The sequence below is a fragment of the Lithobates pipiens genome, unplaced genomic scaffold (genome assembly GCF_037356315.1).
Source record: "Lithobates pipiens isolate NorthernLeopardFrog02 unplaced genomic scaffold, aLitPip1_a1.2 Scaffold_37, whole genome shotgun sequence".
NCBI classification, from domain to species: Eukaryota; Metazoa; Chordata; class Amphibia; order Anura; family Ranidae; genus Lithobates; species Lithobates pipiens.
In genome coordinates, this window is record NW_027507825.1 from 6530620 (window position 1) to 6553684 (window position 23065).

Consider the following 23065-nt stretch of genomic DNA (forward strand, 5'->3'; position numbering starts at 1 on the left):
ATGATTACTTGCAGCCCTGGTTACACCTCTCACCTTGTGGTTTATTTGAAAATTACAATGTTGCAGTCTAAAAACTTGGGGAGGGAAAACTGAGGAAATGCTTCCTTCTGCCTGCAGCAGACTGATGACATCATCTCAGCCAGGGCAATGTCACTGGACTGAAGCTAAAGGATGGATTTTTAAGATAAAAAGTGAAGCTATTTTAAAAAAATGTATTCATGCACACTTAATTTAAGTATGGGGAAACTTTGGTCGGTCTGCACTCCTGTGACCCTATTTCAGCAGACAGCGGGCTCAAGCTTCCCGGTGCCCAGCCTGTGGCCATTTGGTTGTTGGCTGACGGCACAGAGTCAGTCCAGGCTTGGGCAAGATCGCCACAATGAAGTTGGGATCAACCCACATGCCTGGACCTGCACCTGGCTTATCCTCTCAGCGAGCCGAAAAAAAAGGCCAAGCTGGCCGCTCCCATCCGCTCCACAGCCCAGCGCTGCAGTGAGCGGGGGGGGGGGGACCCTTTTAATGACAGGTCTTCTTTAAAGGCTGCATATAAAAACAAAAGTACCCCTGGTGTATAATTCATTTCACATCTCCTTATGGCTTCATTTTCCTATCAAATTATACAAACACCATTTTTCGCTCCTCGCCATGCAGCACTAATGTGCATCCTTAAAATGAATTGGCAATTTATTTAAAAAAAATTTGTTCACTTACCTGATTTATGCCTCTATCTAATTTCACTTCCCCCTCTAGGGGGGGCCGTACGTCATTTACAGTTTTGCAATTGGCTTCTGGGAGATCTTGGTCAGCTTGGCATGGCACTGCTCCCGTAACATTTAACATTGGTGTCTATGGAAATTCTTTGTCAGCTTGGCATGGCATTGCTCCAGTAACATTTAACATTGGTGTCTATGGAAATTCTTTGTCAGCTTGGCATGGCATTGCTCCAGTAACATTTAACATTGGTGTCTATGGAAATTCTTTGTCAGCTTGGCATGGCATTGCTCCAGTAACATTTAACATTGGTGTCTATGGAAATTCTTTGTCAGCTTGGCATGGCACTGCTCCCGTAACATTTAACATTGGTGTCTATGGAAATTCTTTGTCAGCTTGGCATGGCATTGCTCCAGTAACATTTAACATTGGTGTCTATGGAAATTCTTTGTCAGCTTGGCATGGCATTGCTCCAGTAACATTTAACATTGGTGTCTATGGAAATTCTTTGTCAGCTTGGCATGGCATGGCTCCAGTAACATTTAACATTGGCGCCTATGGAAAATCTTGGTCAGCTTGGCACGGCACTGCTCATGTAACATTTGACATTGGCGTCTATGGAAAATCTTGGTCAGCTTGGCATGTCAAGCTGACCAAGAATGCACTGCACATGATCCAGATTGGCAGGTGCATGCTGGGTAGCCAGCATGCATGGAATCAAGGAAGAAGGAGACTATGGCTTCAGATGACCACACCGGAGATGGCTGCGCAGGAACTTTACACAAAGTAAGGAAAAGATGCTGCACACACAGAAAACTGGGCATAGTTTACAGCATACCATTGTTACATTGCACGAGGCATGAGTAAAATGGGGTATTTTTATCTTAAAAATCATATTTCGGCAGGAACGCCACTTTAAGTTGAGGTCTCACCTGGGGCCCTAAAGGGTCTCAGGCAAATTTTCAGTATATGTATTGCTACAAGAGACTATCAAAGACTGCAGAATTACTAGAGGGATTCTTCAAAAACTACGAACATGCTACGAGACCTGTCCAGAGATTGGAGACATTATACATGGGTCTTCGAGATCACTACCCCTGCTGACACCTGGGGTCCGAGGCTTGGTGCCAGGGGCTGGGACCCCTTAAAACACAATGAGCACACATAATCTTCAGAAATAGATCAATCTTTATTAACAATGTATTCATCCATCAGTTCTATATACACTGGCTGTTGTTATACTGCAGATATTAGTGCAATAAGTCCCGCAGGAAAGAATTATACACTGCGTCTAAAAACATGTACAAAGTGCAAAGTTTCATGAGAGCTCTCATTCATGGAAGCCCCTGGTCTGGCCTGAAACAGTGTGCTTCAAAAGCTTTATTGGTAGGAACCAACTGGCAGTGAGGGGTTCATATCTCTTGAAGAAGTTTTGCAATGAGTGAATCAAGGACAGGGCTGGAAATCAGGCGAGTATTGCAGTGGGAACTGCAAGACCCAAAATGGAATTAAAGACGTATTCGTTTACATTCAGCATTCTCTAGTTGTCACAAACTGTGGTAATGGCCAACTAAAACCGGAGAGCTTGGGAAGCTCTCCAGTTTCTGCCCTTGTTGTTGTTTTAACTTTGGATAGTAAAACTTTTTATTTTTCTGCCAGAAAATACCTAATACAGCTCACTTCCTGTTTCTTGTCTGGTCATTAGCCCAGGCTTATGACATCACGCACAGCTCTCTCACTCTTGTGAGAGTTTGCCAGGAAGGGAGGGGGGGGGGGATGAGTGATAAGAGGGCCAATGAGAGCTGCAGAACTGGAGGTTTGCCTGTGCAAATCCAGGACGTGAATATGCAGCAGCTTCAGCTGCCCACAGTTAAAATGGCTGCGGCCAGACTCAGTGGAGGGAGATTTCTGCAGCATATTTGGGAAGTACAGAATCGCAGTATATATAAAATAATGTGCAAAGTGGTTGGAGGGAAGCTTCAGAACGGTAAATATGTTTTTATTACAAATTATGTGAGCAGACTAAATTTCCTGTTTAAAGCTGAACTGTAGGTATGGCAATTGTTACAATTTTACTAATAAGTAAGTGCCATACCCAGGGCCACTGATAGGGCAGTACAGCCAGCCTTCCTCATTGAGCCACATTGTTGGTGTCAGTGGGAGGAATTGTGCCCAGTCATTGCTATCATTGGGCCCCATTGTTGCTGTCATTTGAAGGAATGGGGCCACCATTGTTGGTCTCATAGGAAGGAATAGTTCCCCATCATTGGGTGTCATTGCATTTTATTGTCAGTGTCTCTGGGAGAAAAAGTGACCTATCGTTGGTAATAATGGAAGGAATTTCCCCCCTTCATTTGTGTTTGTGGGGAGAATTATGGCTCCAATGCCTGGATAAAAGCAAGCAAAACCCCCAGGTCATAGTTTGGAGACCACTGCGCTAAACCAACGCAAACTTAGTTGTGACAGCCTTTTATAAATCAGTGCCTTCTGGTGCTATGATGTGTGTATATATATATATATACGTCTGGATGCAGGTGAAATTGTGACGCAAAAGTGTCCTCCTTGGCTAACTCATAAGATGGTGGACTCCACTTTGTATATGGCAGGTCCTTTTTAAGTTAAAATGAATGTATAAATATATGACTACGATCGATATTGCTCTCCTAACACTGCCAGTGGGTTAGATACATCCCTCTTTGTGGCTTTGTGGTTCAAACAATTTTACGAAAAGCATCAACAACCTTCCGTGTAATAGAAAAATATGGCTGTACACATTTCATCAAACCTAACAATAAATAACATCTTTACCACACATACTTCACAACTCGTTTTAGGGTGGACCCGTACCCTGCCCACACAATGGCGCCAACCAGCTCACTGGAAGTGAAGGCCATAACTAACCAATGAGATGCCTGGAGGATATTGAACTCACTGGGGTTGATTTACTAAAACTGGAGAGTGCAAAAATCTGTGACAGCTCTGCATAGAAACCAATCAGCTTCCAGTTTTTTGTGGGGTTAAATATTGGACAAGTTAAGCCGCGTACACACGGGCGGACTGTCTGGCCAACTTAGTCCGTCGAAACACATTTCAGCGGACAGTCCGCTCGTGTGTGGGCTTCAGCGGACTTTTTCAGCGTGCAGTCTGGCGTACTAAGTATTTCTGAATTTCCATAATACTGTCCGTCATACTTTGGTTTCAGCGGACAGTCCGCTCGTGAGTAGGCTAGTTCGACGGACTAAGAATGGCGCATGCGCAGAAAGGATTTACACGGCGGAAGGTTGCATTGCTGTGTATTGGACTTCCTATTTTTAGTCCCGTCGTACGTGCTGTACACGTCATCGCGCAAGCTTTCGACGGACTGTTTGTGCATCCGTGTGTGGTCAAGTCCGTTCATTCGAAAGTATGACGGACTGTCCGTCGGATTGTATGACGGACTAAGTAGGCCATACAATCCGCTCGTGTGTACGCGGCTTTAGAAGCTGATTGGCCACCATGTAGAGCTTCACCAGATTTTGCACCCTTCAGTTTTAGTAAATCCACCCCATTGTGTCCTCCTTAAAATTGCTCACTTGGAAGATGGTGGGCTCCACTCTGTGTAATGGCAGGTCCTCTTTAAGCACATCCTTAATACATGTTCACAACTCTGCTACAGTCCACCAGTTTTCATACAACATAAAATGTACACAAATCTTTATTATAGAATAGGCTTTTATATACAAAAAAAGGTCAGCGTGTGGCACGAGCACAGAAAGTTAATTATTTAAAAAATAGATTTAGCTCTTTTGACAACAGATCACCGAAAGAGATGGTGCCTTGAATAGGTGAAGGCAGCACAGCACAGCAATAGAGGGTTTTTATCACTATAAGTGCAACAGTTGTTTGGACACATGACCATCACAGCTACATGAGCTTGTTGGACATCCCAACCCAAAATTATGGCCATTAATATGAATGTGGCCACCCTTTGGGGTTAGAATATCCTCCATTCTTCTTGGAGGGCTTTCCACTTTGTAGTGTGTGGGAATGTGTGCCCATTCAACCAGAAGAACATTTGTTAGGGTCAGGTACTGGTGTAAGGCCGCGTACACACGCGGGGACTGTTCGCCCAACTTTGTCCGCTGAACAGTGTTTCGGCGGACAGTCCGCTCGTGTGTGGGCTTTCAGTGGACAGTTTCAGCGAACAGTCCGCTGAACAAGGTTTTTCGGAAATTCCGAAAAACTGTCCGCTGAAACTTGGTTTCAGTGAACAGTCCCCTCGTGTGTAGGCTTGTTCGTCAAACTAAGTTCCGCGCATGCTCAGAAAGGATTTACACGCCGAAAGTTATAATGCAGTGTATAGGACGTCGTATTTTTCGTCCCGTCGTACGTGCCGTTCACGTCATCGCGCACGGTTTCAGCAAACTGTTCGTTCGTCGTGTGTGGCCATGTCCGTCCATGCTATTTTTGAGCGGACTGTTCGCTGAAACTGTTTGACGGACAAAGTTGGGCGAACAGTCCCCGCGTGTGTACGCGGCCTTAGATGAGAAGACTTAGCTCACAAGTGGTGTTCCAACTCTTTCCAAAGAGGTTTAGTAGTTGAGGTTTGGGCTCTGTGCTGGACACTTGAGTTCCTCCACACCAAACTGGTCAAACTATGTGTTTATGGAGCTGGCTCCACTGTTCTGGGAAGGCGTCCCTCAATATTTTGGAATGTCTCAGAATTTGTTCCCATTCTGCCAAAAAGAGCATTTGTGAGTCCAGGTACTGATTTTGGAGGAAAAGACCCGGCTCACCATCGGTGTTCCAATTCATCCCAAAAGTTTTCCCAGTAGGTCAGGGCTCTGTGCAGGACACTTGAGTTCCTCCACACTAAACTGGTAATAACACCATGTCTTTATGGAGATGGCTTTGTACACAGGGGCACAGTCATGCTGGAACAGAAAAGGGTCTTCACCAAACTGTTAAAGTCTAGTTGTGATGGTCAGATGTCTATAAACTTTTGGCCATATGGACTAGAAGGGCAATCTCTGGTGTTCATTTCTAGTTCAGCATACCTGCTCATATTATTCTGAATTCACACGCTAGTGGATTCTCCATCAGTATATGTGAAGGACTGCTATGCTCTTCAGGTGCCTGGTCCCCTGTAGTTTCCTCCGCTGGTCCCCACATGACTACCGTGATGATGTAATGGCCAGCAGAAGGAACCATACCAGGAGGATGCACACATCCAACACCCTTTGAAGTGTTATGCCGTGTACACACGACCAGACTTTCCAGCAGACTAGGTCCGATGGTCTTCCCGACGAACTTTCGGCAGCCTTTCAATGGACTTTCTGAACGAACGGACTTGGCCACACACAATCACACCAAAGTACGACAGATTTGACCATGATGACGTACGACCGGACTAGAATAAGGAAGTTCACAGCCAGTAGCCAATAGCTGCCCTAGCGTCGGTTTTCGTCCGTCGGACTAGCATACAGACGAACAGATTTTTCGACCAGACTCGAGTCCGTCGGAAAGATGTTCTAAATCTAAAGTCCATCAGATTTTTCGACAGCAAAGGTCCGATGAAGCCCACACACGGTCGAATTGTCCGACGGATTCGTTCCGTCTGACCTTTGCTGTTGAAAAGTCGGGCCGTGTGAACACGTCATTAGATGGTGAAGATTAAACTGGAGCTGGAGCTCTTCAGTTGAGCAACGAAAAGACTTGACCTTTGTCGGAGAGGTCTGTATGTAGAGTAGCAGTGATAACTCCCATATCTTGGTGTTAATCCCTTTACCAGGGGTCAGCATCCTTTCCCACATTAGGCATCAATTTCCAAGCATTAGACAACTGGCATGTCAGTCACAATTCCTGCACTTTTACACCCCAGATCACCCCCCAATTTCTGCACCTTCACACCTAAGATCACCGCAAATTCCCACACCTCCAGACCTCCGATCACCACAAATTCCCACACCTTCACACCACAGATCTCCCCAATTCCTGCACCTATACCCCTCAGATCACCCCCAGTTCCCGTAAACCTCAGATCACCCAGTTTCCTACACCTATACACCTCAAATCCCCTCCCAGTTCATGTACCTTCAAACCTCAGATCACCTCAATTCCTGCACCTTCAGAGATCAGATCACCCCAATCCCTGCACCTTCAGACCTCAGATTACCGCCAATTCCTGCACCTTCACACCACAGATCTCAATCTCCCCAATTCCTGAACCAATACCCCTCAGATCACCCCCAGGTCCTGCACACCTCAGATTACCCCAGTTTCCTACACCTATACACCTCAAACCCCCCCCCATACCTTCAGACCTCAGATCACCCCATCTTCTGTACCTTCACACTTCAGATCACCCCAGTTCCTGCACCTTCAAACCTTAGACCACCCTAATTACCGCAAATTCATACCTCAGACACTGATACCGGGAGTCCAACCACCACCCGAATGTCAGTGATGTCATGCAGGTGGGTGGGCCGTAGATGCAGAGGTGTAGTCCAGGGTTTGTGACTGACAGCTTAGACAAGCCATCCTCAACCCTTTCAACACAGAAGTTGAAAGGGTTGAGGGTGGCTTGTCTTAAGTAACCCCTGCTAAAAATTACTATATCTACAACCCATGATAAATTAGTGTGATGGTCAGTGGGAAGAATGCTCCTTTCACTTGTAGATATTGGTAAGAGTTACCCTCTTGCAGATAGCTAAAAATGTCAATGGTGTAATTTGGAACTTATCTGAGAGGCAGAAATTGCTCATTGCTCAAGGAAACCCCTAGCAACCTCTGGAGGAACCCTAGGGATCCATGGAAACCAGGTTGAGAAACTCTAGCTTAGGGCATGGCACTTATGCGCGTACACACGGTCGGAATTTCCGACAGAAAATATTCGATGTGAGCTTGTTGTCGGAAATTGCAACAGTGTGTAGGCTCCATTGGACATTTTCGACAACAAAAATTTGAGAACCGGATCTCAAATTTTCTGACAACAAAATCCATTGTCGTAAATTCCGAGCGTGTGTAGACAATTCCGACGCACAAAATTCCACGCATGCTCGGAATGAAGCAGAAAAGCTGCACTGGCTATTGAACTTCAATTTTCTCGGCTTGTCGTACGTCACCGTGTTCTTGATGTCCGGAATTTCCGCCAACATTTGTGTGACCATGTGTATGCAAGACAAGTTTGAGCCAACATGCGTCGGAAAAAAAATCCAGGATTTTGTTGTCAGAATGTCTGATCCTGTGTACGTGGCATTAGGGTGCCACTGAAAAAGATGTAGGAGTCCTGCTTGTTCTAGGTTGCTGACCCCCACCCATGGGCGTCCGCAGGTAGGGGCAAGGGGGGTCAAGTGCCCCCCCCCTGGAATTGGGAATCAGATCTTAAATTTAGCACAGTTGCATCGCTATCGGGCCTTCCTGCCCACTCCGTTCCTTCCCTATTGGCCATAACTGAGGGCTAATCAAAGGAGACCAGGAGAGGAGAGCATCATCGGACATGTAGTCTCAAAGATTGGCAGCCCCATTTTCCATAGGGAGTAGGTTACAGCTCGATCAAGAGAGAGATTGAGAGACTGCAGCCTGCAAAAAATATGAGGGAGAGAGTGCTACAGGACAAAGAATGAGGAGTGTGCCGGGCGGAAGCCAGAGAGACCAGGGTACAGACATGCTACACTACTGACCAGAGTTGCCCCCGGGAGACCCAAAGTGATTGATTGTCCAGCCGGAGGGATCACTTCTGTAGTTTCGCTGGGTCTGGTAAAAGGGCCTGTTGGTCATTATCCATTACTTATCTTAGGAACTGTACTACATCTGCAGTCTCTGACCATGATAATGTGATAATGACATTGTCGAAAAGGGGAGGTGCATGGATGACCCTAAAATGATGCCCCCCCCCCCTGAAAAAAGTTCTGCGGACGCCCATGCCCCCGCCCTATCATAACTCATGTTTTTATGCCGGTTATATTATAACATCTCTGTACCATTGCTACACGTTGCCATATATTGATCAGTCTGCGCTGCCACAGAAAGTTTGTGATTTTAGCAATAAATAAATTCTCTGGTCAGTATCAATATATTCTTTTGTAGATCTTTTTAAAACTTTGCATAAAAAAATAGAGGATAAGCGCTGTGCACATTCCTTATTGGATAGCTTTTTTTTTTTTTTTTTTTAGATTATATTTTACTTTATTATATACAAAGATATAACGCCCATTTAGGGACAGACATACAATGTCCTGACCACTTTCCATCAGCTGAATACTGAGAATGTCAAGAATACTGAGAAAGTGCTAAAAGTCAGAAGAAAATCCACACACTGCTGTAATATGTGAGCCGATAATTATAATATCTTAAGTCAAACAGCTAAATGAACCTTTCGGATACTTAGAATGAAACTCCACTTCACCTAACAAACATCAAAAGCAATCCCTCGACCCCCCCGCTGTACTAAAAGGACGATGACAGCATTTATCAGTCCTACAGTTCTGCAGACGCTGTGACACTGCCCCGCCCACTCACACGCCCACCTTAAACCCCCCCTCCATTGTTGTATGCCCACCTAATTACCCCCCGCTTTCGAATACTGGCCAATGCTAGACTTGTGTGGGAAAGCCAAGTATAAAGATGAACTGTAAAATGGTTTATTGACCTAACAAATATAGACAGGACAACTCAAATCCATCGTTGGTGATTGATCATGAAAATCTCAGATTTTGTCTGATGTCTGTGGCTTCTGGTGGATCCCAATCGGAGAAAACGGTCAGTGCTATTCGTGGCTACAAAAAAGTCTTAAAGGATCAATCCACCTAAAAGTGCCATTTGAGTTATAGGTGAAGTCTAGTGATCTAGTCTAGTATAACTAAAGGCCAAACTTTTTTCCTTTAGCTTTGGATGGAGTGGAGAGGGATTAGAACAACTGTCAGTTTTTATTGTTGTCTGTGCCCCCCCCCCCCCTTAGAGAGATTCACTCTCTTTATTTTTCCCGTTTACCATTATCATTGAAAGTGAAAGTAAAAGAAAAACCCAAATTTTGGGTTGTCCCCAGAAAAGTAATAGAAGTTAAATCTTTCGATGGGGACACAAGTTCTGGTGACCTGGGGGGTTAAAGCGGGAGTCCGCCGGGAGTTCCGCCGTTTTTTTTTTTTTTAAGGCCAGCAGCTACAAATACTGCAGCTGCTGACTTTTAAAATAAGGACACTTACCCACCCAGCGCGCCCGCGATGTTGGCACCCGAAGTCGATCTCTCGATCGTCTCTCAGGTGCTGCCGCCGCCATCTTGGGTATGGGAATCAGGAAGTGGAGCCTTTCGGCTTCATTTCCCGGTTCCCTACTGCGCATGTGCGAGTCGCGCTGTGCAATAAGGATGGACCCGCTGCCTCTGGGATCTGTGTGTTTCCCAGCAGGCAGCGGGGCACTTTCGGAAAGGGGCGTAAATCTACACCCCTTTCCGCAGAGAGCTATCCCGGAAGTGGGTGCAGATACCTGTACTGTACCCTCCACCCTGAAAGGTGCCAATTGTGGCGCCGGAGGGGGGGAAGATTCCAATGAGCGGACGGTCCACTTTAGGGTGGACCTCCGCTTTAATTTGCAGGGATTTCCTCTCACTTCCTGTTTGCCTATCGAACAGAAAGTGAAGGGAAATCTCCGCAATGGAACACAGATGACTTTTTTTTTTTTTACAGGGTTGCTCTGTCCGAAGAAAAAAAAAGATTTTCGCCGATAGTTCTACTTTAAGGCTCTATTCACACTTGAGCGACTTGTCATGCAACTTTGGACTTCAAAGTCGCATGACAAGTCGTTCTCCACATTTTCCAATAACCATTCATACACGTGCGACTTAAAGCTCCAGCAACTTCAAAGTAGTTAACGCCCTTCTTTGGTCCAACTTTCATGCAACTTGACTTCAATGTTAACCCTCAAAATTTTCATGAAAGTCATACTCTAATTCTATACATTACAACAGTTGTCCATTATCACTGGTCAAAGCCAAAATCGTATCCAATTTGCACTCATCCAAAGTTGCGTCAAAGTTGCATTCCAAAGTTGGCGCAACTCTGGAGTCGTACAAGTGTGAATGGAGCCTTAGCCAGCTTCTGTTTTTTTTTTTATTTACAAGTTTTGGATACTCAAACCAGTTACCTGTCCTCCTGGGAATTCCAGCTTCCCCTTGTTGTATTACATTGAAATAATCAAAAGCTTTTACTATCCTTCTATAAAACTTGCGTTACATCTTCCCATCACACAACTATAATCCTAACATTCCCCAAGTGCTCATTGGTCAGTGCAGCCATGTGACCATGCTGACCAATGACAAGCCCATCTGAGGCTTCTTCTACCCATACCCGCAAGAAGAAGCTCTTCTCAATGGTCAGCATGGTCATGTGGTCACGCTGACCAATGAGCATAATTATGATCCTAACATTCCCCAAGTGCTCATTGGTCAGTGCAGCCATGTGACCATGCTAACCAATGACAAGCCCATCTGAGGCTTCTTCTACCCCTACCCGCAAGAAGAAGCTCTTCTCAATGGTCAGCATGGTCATGTGGTCACGCTGACCAATGAGCATAATTATGATCCTAACATTCCTCAAGTGCTCATTGGTCAGTGCAGCCATGTGACCATGCTAACCAATGACAAGCCCATCTGAGGCTTCTTCTACCCCTACCCGCAAGAAGAAGCTCTTCTCAATGGTCAGCATGGTCATGTGGTCACGCTGACCAATGAGCATAATTATGATCCTAACATTCCCCAAGTGCTCATTGGTCAGTGCAGCCATGTGACCATGCTGACCAATGACAAGCCCATCTGAGGCTTCTTCTACCCATACCCGCAAGAAGAAGCTCTTCTCAATGGTCAGCATGGTCATACTGACCAATGAGCATAATTATGATCCTAACATTCCCCAAGTGCTCATTGGTCAGTGCAGCCATGTGACCATGCTGACCAATGACAAACCCATCTGAGGCTTCTTCTAACCATAATGTGTACCCACAAGAAGAAGCTCTTGTCAATGGTCAGCATGGTCATGTGGTCACACTGACCAATGAGCATCATTATGATCCTAACATTCTCCAAGTGCTCATCGGTCAGTGCAGCCATGTGACCATGCTCATCTGAGGCTTCTTCTTCCAATAATGTGTCCCCAAAAAAAAAAGCTCTTCTCAATGGTCAGCATAGTCTTGTGATCGCAGTGACCAATGAGCACTGCAACACTAAGGATAATGATCCTAAATACTTTGTGGACAATAGCAGTATAAGCCCAGATGAAGGGAGAACCCTGAGTGTTGGACTTGTATGGGTTAATTTAATCCAGTTCTGCACAGCACAGAGGCTTTAATCTTGCTAGTTTTGCGAGACAACACTCAGGATATTTTTAAAATAATATCTCGTATTGCGAAAACGTTTGTTAATCGCGTTACTCACAATCCGAGGTATTAATGTATAGTTAATTTGCTTGTCTTTATATTAGCTTATTGTAGTCCCCGCACAGCAGGTCTGAGATTGAGAAGTGCTGGGGGGGGGGGGGGGGGGCGCATGGTGATCCAATGAGGTTCTGCCACATGGCACAGTGCGGTCTAACACTGAGCAATTGGGCAGGTCAGTGACCAACTTGTATAATTCCTTACTGCTGTGGAGGAAAGTAAGGTCGCGGACCCGGCCGCGCTGTCTGTTACGTCGACAGAATCACAAATCTTTTTTTTTGGCAAATAAGACATCACACATACAATGGTTTTGAGCTTTGGTTTAGCTGTTTGCCTGAACTTCAGCTTTATCATCGTTTGGTCTTTCTGCAAAATTGTGCAAAGTCAGGAAGACTACTTAGTAAGATTTTAGTGTGCCAAAACAAATCCTAAAAAGGTCATCAGTAAAAATCATCAGCTACAATCTGGTATAAAGATTATATACCAGAACACTCGTAAACGAGGACAGGTGGGTTGACGTGTTTCGATTTGAAAAAGAGCTTCTTCAGGAGCCACTTCGTTATTCCCTATTTGAAATATCGTAGCTTGCAAATGGATGCAGAGAATAAAGTGTCCCGAAATAATTCAATAAATGAGAGACGTATGTGTCTACAACCATGATATTAGTATCCTGTATGTCACTATGGTTCATCTAACCCCATATCTACTGTCTGACCAGGCCTTTTCTGGCACGTTTTGTTTACAAGTAAAAATTTTTAGTTTTTGCTAGAAAATTACTTAGAACCCCCAAACATTATATATTTTTTTTTGAGCAGAGAACCTAGAGAATAAAATTGGCGATTGATTCAATGTTTTTAATGTCGTGCTGTGTTTGCACAGCAGCTTTTGAAAAGCAATTTTTTGGAAAAAAAAATACACTTTTATGGATATTAATGCAAAAACCCCCCAAAAAAACACAATATGTAACCCGATTCTCGGTAATATATAAAAGATGATGTTACGCAGAGTAAATAGATACCTAATATGTCCCACTTTAAAATTTGCTCTCACTCATGGAATGGCGACGTCAATAGGCGACGCTATTAAAAAATGTTGTTACAGGTGAGGTTACCTGATTAGAATTACAGAGGAGGTCTATTGCTAGAATTATTGCTCTTGTTATAATGTTTGTGGTGATACCTCACGTGCGTGGGTGGTGTAAACACCATTTACATATGCATACGAGGGGCAGGGACGCTTTATTATTTTTTTTTTTTACACTGTCCCTTTAATTTTTTTTTTTTATTCCTATTACAAATAATGTAAACATCCTTTGTAATAAAAAATAAGGGATGACAGGTCCTCTTTATGGAGAGATCTGGGGCCTTTAACCACTTCACATCCCCTTTAACATATGATGTCCGCAGGAGGGATCTCCCATCCTGGGCCGGCATCATGTGACGTCCTGGGCTTTCCCGGCTGCCTGGGGGGGGGCACGCGCGCCCCCACTGCATCACTCGGGAGCCGATGCACACGCCCCATGGGCGTGGTGTCCGCTGGGCACCCACGATTGCCCGATAACAGAGCAGGACCGTGGATCTGTGTGTGTAATCACACAGATCCACGTCCTGTCAGGTGAGAGGAGACTGATCCGTGTGTTTTCAGTACAGAGGAATCCCAATCAGTCTCCTCCCCTTTGTGAGTCCCTTCCCCCTACAGTTAGAAAAAAAAAAAAAAAAATATATATATATATATATATATATATATATATATATATATATAATAAAATGCCATAAAACTATCTCCTATTTTGTGCTGCAACGTATATATACATATTGTGGTTGGCAAGCGGATATAGAACCTCAACAAAATTATTCCAGACTGCAGAAGTGATGTTCAAGAAAATATATAAAAACAACAAGGTAAGCCGGATTGAGGTACAACCCCACTTGTAACAATGCCAGTGCCTACAGAAAATTGATGCCAATGAGTAGAAGATGAACCACAGGTAGAATTATGGAGCCCAACAAAGGGAATGTCTCTAGTAACCAGCATAACCCAGAACAGGCAAAGCTATGCTTTGTTGATTTTAATGTGGAAATAAAAATGTCAATTTATGGATGACCTTTTTTTGGATTTGTGTTTTGGCATTAAAATCCCCTTTTCCCATTGTCCCATGGAGGTACGCAGGGAATTTTCTATTTTCCTATTGATACCATACTGGGGATGGTGCCATGTTACTATCAAGACAAGGCCACCTCACATATTTTGCAAGACTGCTTAGTAGTAACAAAGTTTAAAGATAAAAAATATTAGACATGTGCAATTTGTTTCGTTCCGAATTCGTTTTTAAAAAACTTCAACAAATTTGTAAATTGGAAAATGACAAAATTCGTAAATTGGAAAATTCGTAAATTTGTAAATTGGAAAATTTGTAAATTTGAAAATTTAAAAATTTGTAAATTCATAAATTTGTAAATTCCATAAATTTGAAAATCTGAAAATCTGAGCTAACTAATAACTTAACTACTACTAACTATTAAATTATAGGTATTGGAATTTTCTTTCAAATTTGGCTGCTGGTGAACGTAACGAATACGAATTTATCTGAGGTTACGAATTATCCAAAATAACAAATGTTGTATCTAAATGAATGGAACGAATTATTAATAATAAATAACAATAATAAAAACGTATTATTATTTGTTATTAATTTGTTCCGTTCCATTTGTTTAGATGCAGCATTAATTATTTCTGATAATTCGTAACTTCAGATAAATTCGTATTCGTTACGTTCACTAACAGCCAAATTTGAAAGGAATTTCCAATACCTATAATGTAATTAGATAATTACTTAAATTATAGGTATTGGAAATTCCTAAGTAATTAACTAATTACATTATAGGTAATGGAAATTCCTTTCAAATTTGGCTGTTAGTGAACAAAAGGAGTATGAATTATTAGTTACTTAGTTATTATTAGTTAGTTATTCTTTCAAATTTCTGACTTTTCAAATTTACGAAATTACGAATATCCAAATTTTCTAATTTCTTAAGTTAGGAATTTCCGAATTTACAAATTTTCAAATTTTGTAAGTTATGGATTTCCGAATCTTCAAAATTTCAAATTTACCAATTCTCTCATTTTCAAGTTTCCGAATTTACAAATTTTTTAGAATTGCGATCATAACGAATGACCCAAAAAAACAAAGAAATAAACCTGAATAAAACGAAAACGAACAAATGTTCTAAATATTACGTAACGAGTTTGTATCAAGCAGGGCTAGTAAACCTAAAACAAAAGAGTTCCATTTATGTCAGACATTCCCAGTGTAGCCATCCCCTTACCTGCACAGAGTAGGAGATCTCTGACATTTTTTTGTAACATTATTATGCAGCTTATTATTCTACATTCGCTGCCATTTAGAGACTTAGAAGTGATGGCTGATTACATGTCTACGGCGTTATTAGGCAAAAAAAAAATCTTATGTGCTCAAGAGTATATCATCCTCCTTAACGCCCTTTTGATTTTAAATATATTCATTTCTGCTGAGTTCCTCAGACATTTTCATATTTATTTAAATAAAGTACCAAAAAAATTATTTGACATAAACCAACTTCTGGTTTATGTTTTGTGGCCCCCTCTAAGGCAGCATTTTAGCCGGCAGACAAGGACTAGGAATGCAAACTAAGCCTTCCAGCAGCTGCTACGTAAGACAACAGCGAGGGAAGGTTTAAGGAATGGCAGTAGCAAGCTAGTTCGCACAAAGGCACAAAATGACATTATTTTGCTCATTGTGTCTAATTCGTTATGCGCTGCTATCAGGGCGCTAAGGTTAAATTATTGCTGTAGGATACATGGCGATAGAAAATTGATCAACAATTTGTAGCCGTGGGCCAGCGCTTAATCGTCCTTCACCAAGAACTCGACTTTGTCCATATCCAGCTCTGGGAGGATGAAGATGCAGTAGCAAATAAACCACAGCAGGATCCCAATGGGATAGAGCTTCCTCAGATCATGATCAGACACGAACGTTCCAGATCTCGGGGAGCCGCTTCGTGTGTCGCCATACTCATTTTTGCTGCAAACGAGGAGAAAAGTCGATGTTAAAAAGACAGCACACAAGATGATATAAAAAAACTTGGATAAATGACTAGTTACAAGTTCCCAAATTTCATAGAATGCAAAACTCAAAGAGGCAAGTTGTTGACAAAATGGCTGATCATAATTATGCTTTTGAGTGCATTTTGGCGATGAACGCTATGAAACATGAGGCCTTTTGTAAGTCATGGAGTAAATGGACGAGCTGGAGGGGACCTCCCCCCAAAGCACGTTCAGACTTTATTCAAAGTGGGAGCACGCAAGTTATTGAGAAAGTTGTACTACACCCCAGCTAGTCTTTATAAAAGCTTCCCCTCTGGTTCTCCAGATTGTTATTGAAAGTGTCTCACGATATGGTGGTATTGCCAAGTAACACCCTCCTTTTGGAGGACAATTGGGGGTCTGGTGTTGGATCGCTTCATATGCAGGATACAACTGATGGCTTGGACAACGTTATTCAAAGTGGGAACATGCAATTTATTGAGAAAGTGGTTTTACACCTCAGCTAAACTCTAGAAACACTTCCCATGATTATGAATGATAATCATGAATATTATTGCATTGCCAAGTAGCATCCTCCTTTTGGAGGACATTTGAGGATTTTGTGTTGGATCTGTTCAGATGAAGAATACAACTAGCTAGCTAGGTAGCTTGCAAGTTATTGAGAAAGTGGTACTACACCCCAGCTAGACTTCATAAAAGCTTCCTGTCCAGTTCTCTTGATGGTTATTGAAAGTGTCCCATGATGTGGTGGCATTGCAAAGTAGCCTTCTACAGTGGTGTGAAAAAGTGTTTGCCCCCTTCCTCATTTCCTGTTCCTTTGCATGTTTGTCACACTTAAATGTTTTGGAACATCAAACCAATTTAAACAATAGTCAAGGACAACACAAGTAAACACAAAATGCAATTTGTAAATGAAGGTGTTTATTATTAAAGGTGAAAAAAAATCCAAACCATCATGGCCCTGTGTGAAAAAGTGATTGCCCCCCTTGTTAAAACATACTATAACTGTGGTTGTCCACACCTGAGTTCAATTTCTCTAGCCACACCCAGGCCTGATTATTGCCACACCTGTTCACAATCAAGGCATCACTTAAATAGGAGCTGCTTGACACAGTAAGGTCCACCAGAAGATCCTTAAAAGCTACACATCATGCCGAGACCCAAAGAAATTCAGGAACAATTGAGAAAGAAAGTAATTGAGATCTATCAGTCTGGAAAGGGTTATAAAGCCATTTCCAAAGCTTTGGGAATCCAGCGAACCACAGTGAGAGCCATTATCCACAAATGGTGAAGACATGGAACAGTGGTGAACCCTCCCAGGAGTGGCCGGCCGCCCAAAATTACCCCAAGAGCGCAGAGACGACTCATCCAAGAGGTCACGAAAGACCCCACAACAACGTCCAAGGAACTGCAGGCCTCACTTGCCTCAGTTAAGGTCAGCGTTCATGCCTCCACCATCAGGAAAAGACTGGGCAAAAATGGCCTGCATGGCAGAGTTCCAAGGAGAAAACCACTGCTGAGCAAAAAGAACATCAAAGCTCGTCTCAATTTCTCCACAACACATCTTGATGATCCCCAAGACTTTTGGGACAACATTCTGTGGACCGATGAGACAAAAGTGGAACTCTTTGGAAGGTGTGTGTCCAAGTATATCTGGCGTAGAAGGAACACTGCATTTCATAAAAAGAACATTATACCAACAGTAAAATATGGTGGTGGTAGTGTGATGGTCTGGGGCTGTTTTGCTGCTTCAGGACCTGGAAGACTTGCCGTGATAAAAGGAACTATGAATTCTGCTGTCTACCAAGAGATCCTGAAGGAGAATGTCCGACCATCTGTTCGTGTACTCAAGCTGAAAACGAACTTGGGTTCTGCAGCAGGACAATGATCCTAAACACACCAGCAAGTCCACCACCGAATGGCTGAAGAAAAACAAAATGAAGACTTTGGAGTGGCCTAGCCAAAGTCCTGACCTGAATCCTATTGAGATGTTGTGGTATGACCTTAAAAAGGCCGTTCATGCTCGAAAACCCTCTAATGTAACTGAATTAGGACAATTCTGCAAAGATGAGTGGGCCAAAATTCCTCCAGGACGCTGTAAAAGCCTCATTGCACGTTATCGCAAACGCTTGGTTGCAGTTGTTGCTGCTAAGGGTGGCCCAACCAGTTATTAGGTTTAGGGGGCAATCACTTTTTCACACAGGGCCATGATGGTTTGGATTTTTTTTCACCTTTAATAATAAACACCTTCATTTACAAATTGCATTTTGTATTTACTTGTGTTGTCCTTGACTATTGTTTAAATTGGTTTGATGTTCCGAAACACTTAAGTGTGACAAACATGCAAAGGAACAGGAAATGAGGAAGGGGGCAAACACTTTTTCACACCACTGTACTTCTGAAGGACCACTAGGGGTTTGGGCTTGGACGTCTTCAGATTAAGGATACAACTGGCGCCTTGGACAATGCTATTCAAAGAGGGAACATACAAGTTGTTAAATATGTGGTACTATGACCCAGCTGGTCTTTATAAAAATTTCCCTTCCAGTTCTCCAGGTTGTTATTGAGCACATCCCATGTTATGGTCGAATTGCCAAGTAGCGTCCTCCTTCTGGAGGAAAATTGGGGTCTGGTGTCAGATCTCTTCAGTTGCAGTATTCAACTGGAGGCTTGGACAAAGCTATTTAAAGAGAGAGCATACAAGTTGTTGAGGTGGTACTAGACCCCAACTAGACTTTAGTAAAGCTTGGACAACATTTTTCAAAGAGGGAGCATTCAAGTTATGGAGAAAGTGTTACTACACCCCACCTAAACTCTAGAAACGCTTCGCCTCCAGTTCCAATGATTGTTATTGAAAGTGTCCCATGATATTATGGTATTTCCAAATAGCATCCTCCTTTTGGGAACATTTGAGGGTCTTGTGTTGGATCTGTTGAGTAGGTGGTACTACACTCCAGCTAGACTTTGTAATAGTTTCCCTTCAGAAGAAACATTACTTATTTAAAAAGGCACCAGCCAAATGGGCCATTGCAAAACTATTGTATGAACCCAATTGGCCAATTAGCATGGTATTTACCATAGTTCCAAATATCTTTATTAATGAACACATCCTTAGCTCGATGTCCGACACTTCACCTAAGTTCCAAATCTGGAAACCTTGAAGGAGACCTCCATGACCCCACCCTCACATAAGCCCTAGAATCCCATCTTGACATCTTGGTATCATACAAACCTACTTAAAAGTGTCGCTTCCAGGGCGCGATGAGGGAAAAGGCGGCGCGTTTTCACAGCATGCGCTACTTCTTAGGCCTGAAGAAGGAGCGCATGCTCTGCAAACATGTCGCCTTTTCCTTCGCGGCGTCCTGGAAGTAACGTCATCTTTGCCTCCCTGTGCGTTCCAGGACTCCAGGAAGCAACCACCGATGCCCAGCAAATTTGCCATCCGAATGTACCAGCTTCATAGACGCTTTTGCACTTTGTGCGCACGCCTTCTGATATTTTACCCTTGTGAGTACCTGTATCCACATTTGCATTCAATCAATCATATTTACTACACTTAGATTGGCGCTTGTGCTTTCTCCTCAGTTGTTCCAGAGCTGCTTCTTGCTCATCACTGGGCTGCCTTTCAAGGTGAACTTGTATGGACACTATGAACTTATTACAAGCCATTTTCATGTTATTTTAACCACTTTCAGACCGGATCAATTTGCTGGTCAAAGACCAGACCACTTTTTGCGATTCGGCACTGCGTCGCTTTAACTGACAATTGCGCGGTCGTGCGACGTGGCTCCCAAACAAAATTGACGTCCTTTTTTCCCACAAATAGAGCTTTCTTTTGGTGGTATTTGATCACCCCTGCGATTTTTATTTTTTGCGCTGTAAACAAAAATAGAGCGACAATTTTGAAAAAAACGCATTATTTTTTACTTTTTGTTATAATAAATATCCCCCAAAAATATATAAAAAAACATTTTTTTCCCTCAGTTTAGGCCAATACGTATTCTTCTACATATTTTTGGTAAAAAAATGGCAATAAGCGATTATTGATTGGTTTGCGCTAAAGTTATAGCGTTTACAAAATAGGGGATAGTTTTATAGCAATTTTATTAATAATTTTTTATTATTTTTGTTTTTACTAGTAATGGTGGCGATCTGCGATTTTTATTGTGACTGCGACATTGTGGGGGACACATCGGACATTTTTGACACATTTTTGGGACCATTGTCATTTATACAGTAATCACTGCTATATAAATGCAGTGATTCCTGTGTAAATGACACTGGCAGTGAAGGGGTTAACCAGTGGGTGGCAGTGTAGGGGTTAAGTGTTCCTAGGGGTGTGTTACTAACTGTGGGGGGGGGTTGGGCTTTCATTTAGTGAACACTGATCTCTGCTCCAATCACATGGAGCAGAGATCAGCGTCACTAGTTGCTAGGCAGAATGGAGAAATGCTGTTTACAACGGCATTTCTTCATTTGGCCGCTCCGTGAGACGATCGCGGGGATGCCCGCGGCGATCGAGTCCGCGGGTCCCGCGACCGGACTCACGGAGGTCCCGACCAGCGCGGGAGCGCGCCGCCGGCGGCGCGCTCCCGATGGCAGGGCGGCAAATTTAAAGGGACGTACATGTACGCCCATTTGCCTGCCCCGTGCCATTCTGTCGACGTATATCGTCGTGCGCTGGTCGGCAAGTGGTTAATGTACCTTTTAATTATTGTCCTTCGTCCTATATCGTTTCCATCTAACCCTGTGGGCTGAACCAGGCCTGATGTAAGTGCCAATCCGTCCATGTGTATTGGTCAGATGGTGCATCTGGTCAAAGCCCAGAATTTATACAGCTTGTCTGAGCTTTCAGAAAAAGGGAGGAGAGAGATGAAATGACACTCTGCTAAGCTCAATGAGATGATTAAAGGGATAGAGACACATCCCCCTTCACACAGTGCACACGCTATCAAACACAGGCTGCATGCTGGATATCCCTCCCCTGTCACCTTTTATTTCTTGGTGTCAGGAAAACCCGTCAGAAGTGACTCATGCAGATATCAGAGGAAGGAGGCAGCAGAAAGAAATGACACTTAGTGCTCTGGATTGAGACACGTACACACTATAGAGGGATGTGCTTTGTTCATGTTTTATGTCTGAGGTTTACAACCACTTTAAGGATATCATTTAGTGTCACTTTAAGCTCTATTTTCACCCATCGCCTTTGAAGAATTAAACTCACCTTAGTCCATAATTTTGGTCTTTATCACCCTCTGCATGTTCCTCCCTCAAAGCGATTATATTCTGCCAAATAAACGTAAAAATATTGTTACTATTTAAAAGAATAAAAGGTGACAATTAAATGACAAGAGACGGGTAGAGTTCCCAACATTGAATCTGATTAACCACTTCTGGACCGCGACGCGCTGATATACGTCCTAACTTTGAAGAGGAATATCATTGATATGGCAGCACCTAGCTGGCACAACCCCGGTATCCTCTTCTTCAGCCGGCGGTCCGCTTTCAGATAAAAGTGGTCTCTGCGAAAAGTGATTCGCCGTGAGATCACATTTATCGGCGGCGCGACAGGGCCTCCCCCCTCCCGCTGCGCTCCGGTGCCCTCCGCCGCTTACCGGAGCCGTTGGCAGCAGCGGAGGTGATCGGATGTTGCTCCTTCCTTGACATGGAGACGAGGGAGGGGAAGATGGCCCCCACCCGTTTCCATACCATTGCAGGGGAGAAGCGCCATTTTTTTTTTTTAAATGACAATTTTTTTTTTTGTTTTATTGCATTTTAGTGTAAATATTAGATGTGAGGTCTTTTTGACCCCCCAGATCTCATATTTAAGAGGACCTGTCATGCTTTTTTTTTTATATTAAAAGGGATGTTTACATTCCTTTTAATAATAGGAATAAAAGTAACAGATAAAAAAAAAAAAAAAGAAGAACAGTGTAAAAATAAATAACAAAAAGTAAAATAAAATAAGGAAAAACATTTTTTTTTAAACGCGCCCTGTCCTGCCGAGCTCATGCGCAGAAGCGAACGAATACACGAGTATGAAAATGGTGTTCAAACCACACATTTGTCACCATTCCACGAGCGGGCACAATTTTGAAGCTTGACGTGTTGGGTATCAATTTACTCGGCGTAACATTATCTTTCACAATATAAAAAGAAATTGGGCTAACTTTACTGTTGTCTTATTTTTTTAATTCAAAATGTATTATTTTCCAAAAAGTGCGCTTGTAAGACCGCTGTGCAAATACGGTGTGACAGAAAGTATTGCAACGAAACGCCATTTTATTCTCTAGGGTGTTAGAAAAAAAATGTAGAATGTTTGGGGGTTCTAAGTAATTTTCTAGCAAAAAAACAAAACAAACAAAAAACTGTTTTTAACAAACAAATCTCAAAAAGAGGCTCGTTCCTTAAAGCGGAGGTCCACCCTAAAGTGGACCTCCGCTCATCGGAACCCCCTCCCCCCTCCGGCGCCACAATTGGCACCTTTCAGGGGGGAGGGGGGTGCAGATACCTGTACAGTACAGGTATTCTGCACCCACTTCCGGGATAGCTCTCTGCGGAAAGGGGCGTAGATTACGCCCCTTTCCGCAAGTGCCCACCCCTTTCCGCAAGTGCCCCGCTGCCTGCTGGGAAACACACAGATCCCAGAGGCAGCGGGGTCCGTCCTTATTGCGCAGGGCGATTCGCGCATGCGCAGTAGGGAACCGGGAAATGAAGCCGAAATGCTCCACTTCCTGATTCCCATACCCAAGATGGTGGCGGCAGCACATGACAGACGATCTAGAGATCGGCTTCGGGTGCCGACATCGCGGGCGCGCTGGACAGGTAAGTGTCACTATTTTAAAAGTCAGCAGCTGCAGTATTTGTA

The 23065-nt window shown here is 43.3% G+C and overlaps 1 protein-coding gene across 3 annotated transcripts in view; it reads right to left on the reverse strand.

The window, feature by feature from the left end:
* Window positions 1–15646: 15646 nt before the first annotated feature.
* Window positions 15647–23065, reverse strand: part of CLMN (calmin) — a 183606-nt gene continuing 176187 nt past the window's right edge. For all 3 annotated transcript variants that reach the window (XM_077466712.1, XM_077466713.1, XM_077466714.1), the window contains 2 exons: window positions 21422–21483; window positions 15647–16174 (listed from right to left, as the gene is read on the reverse strand). In XM_077466712.1, the coding sequence (XP_077322838.1) occupies window positions 15997–16174; window positions 21422–21483 (240 nt within the window). In that variant the 3' untranslated portion in view covers window positions 15647–15996. The remainder of the gene's footprint in view (window positions 16175–21421; window positions 21484–23065) is intronic.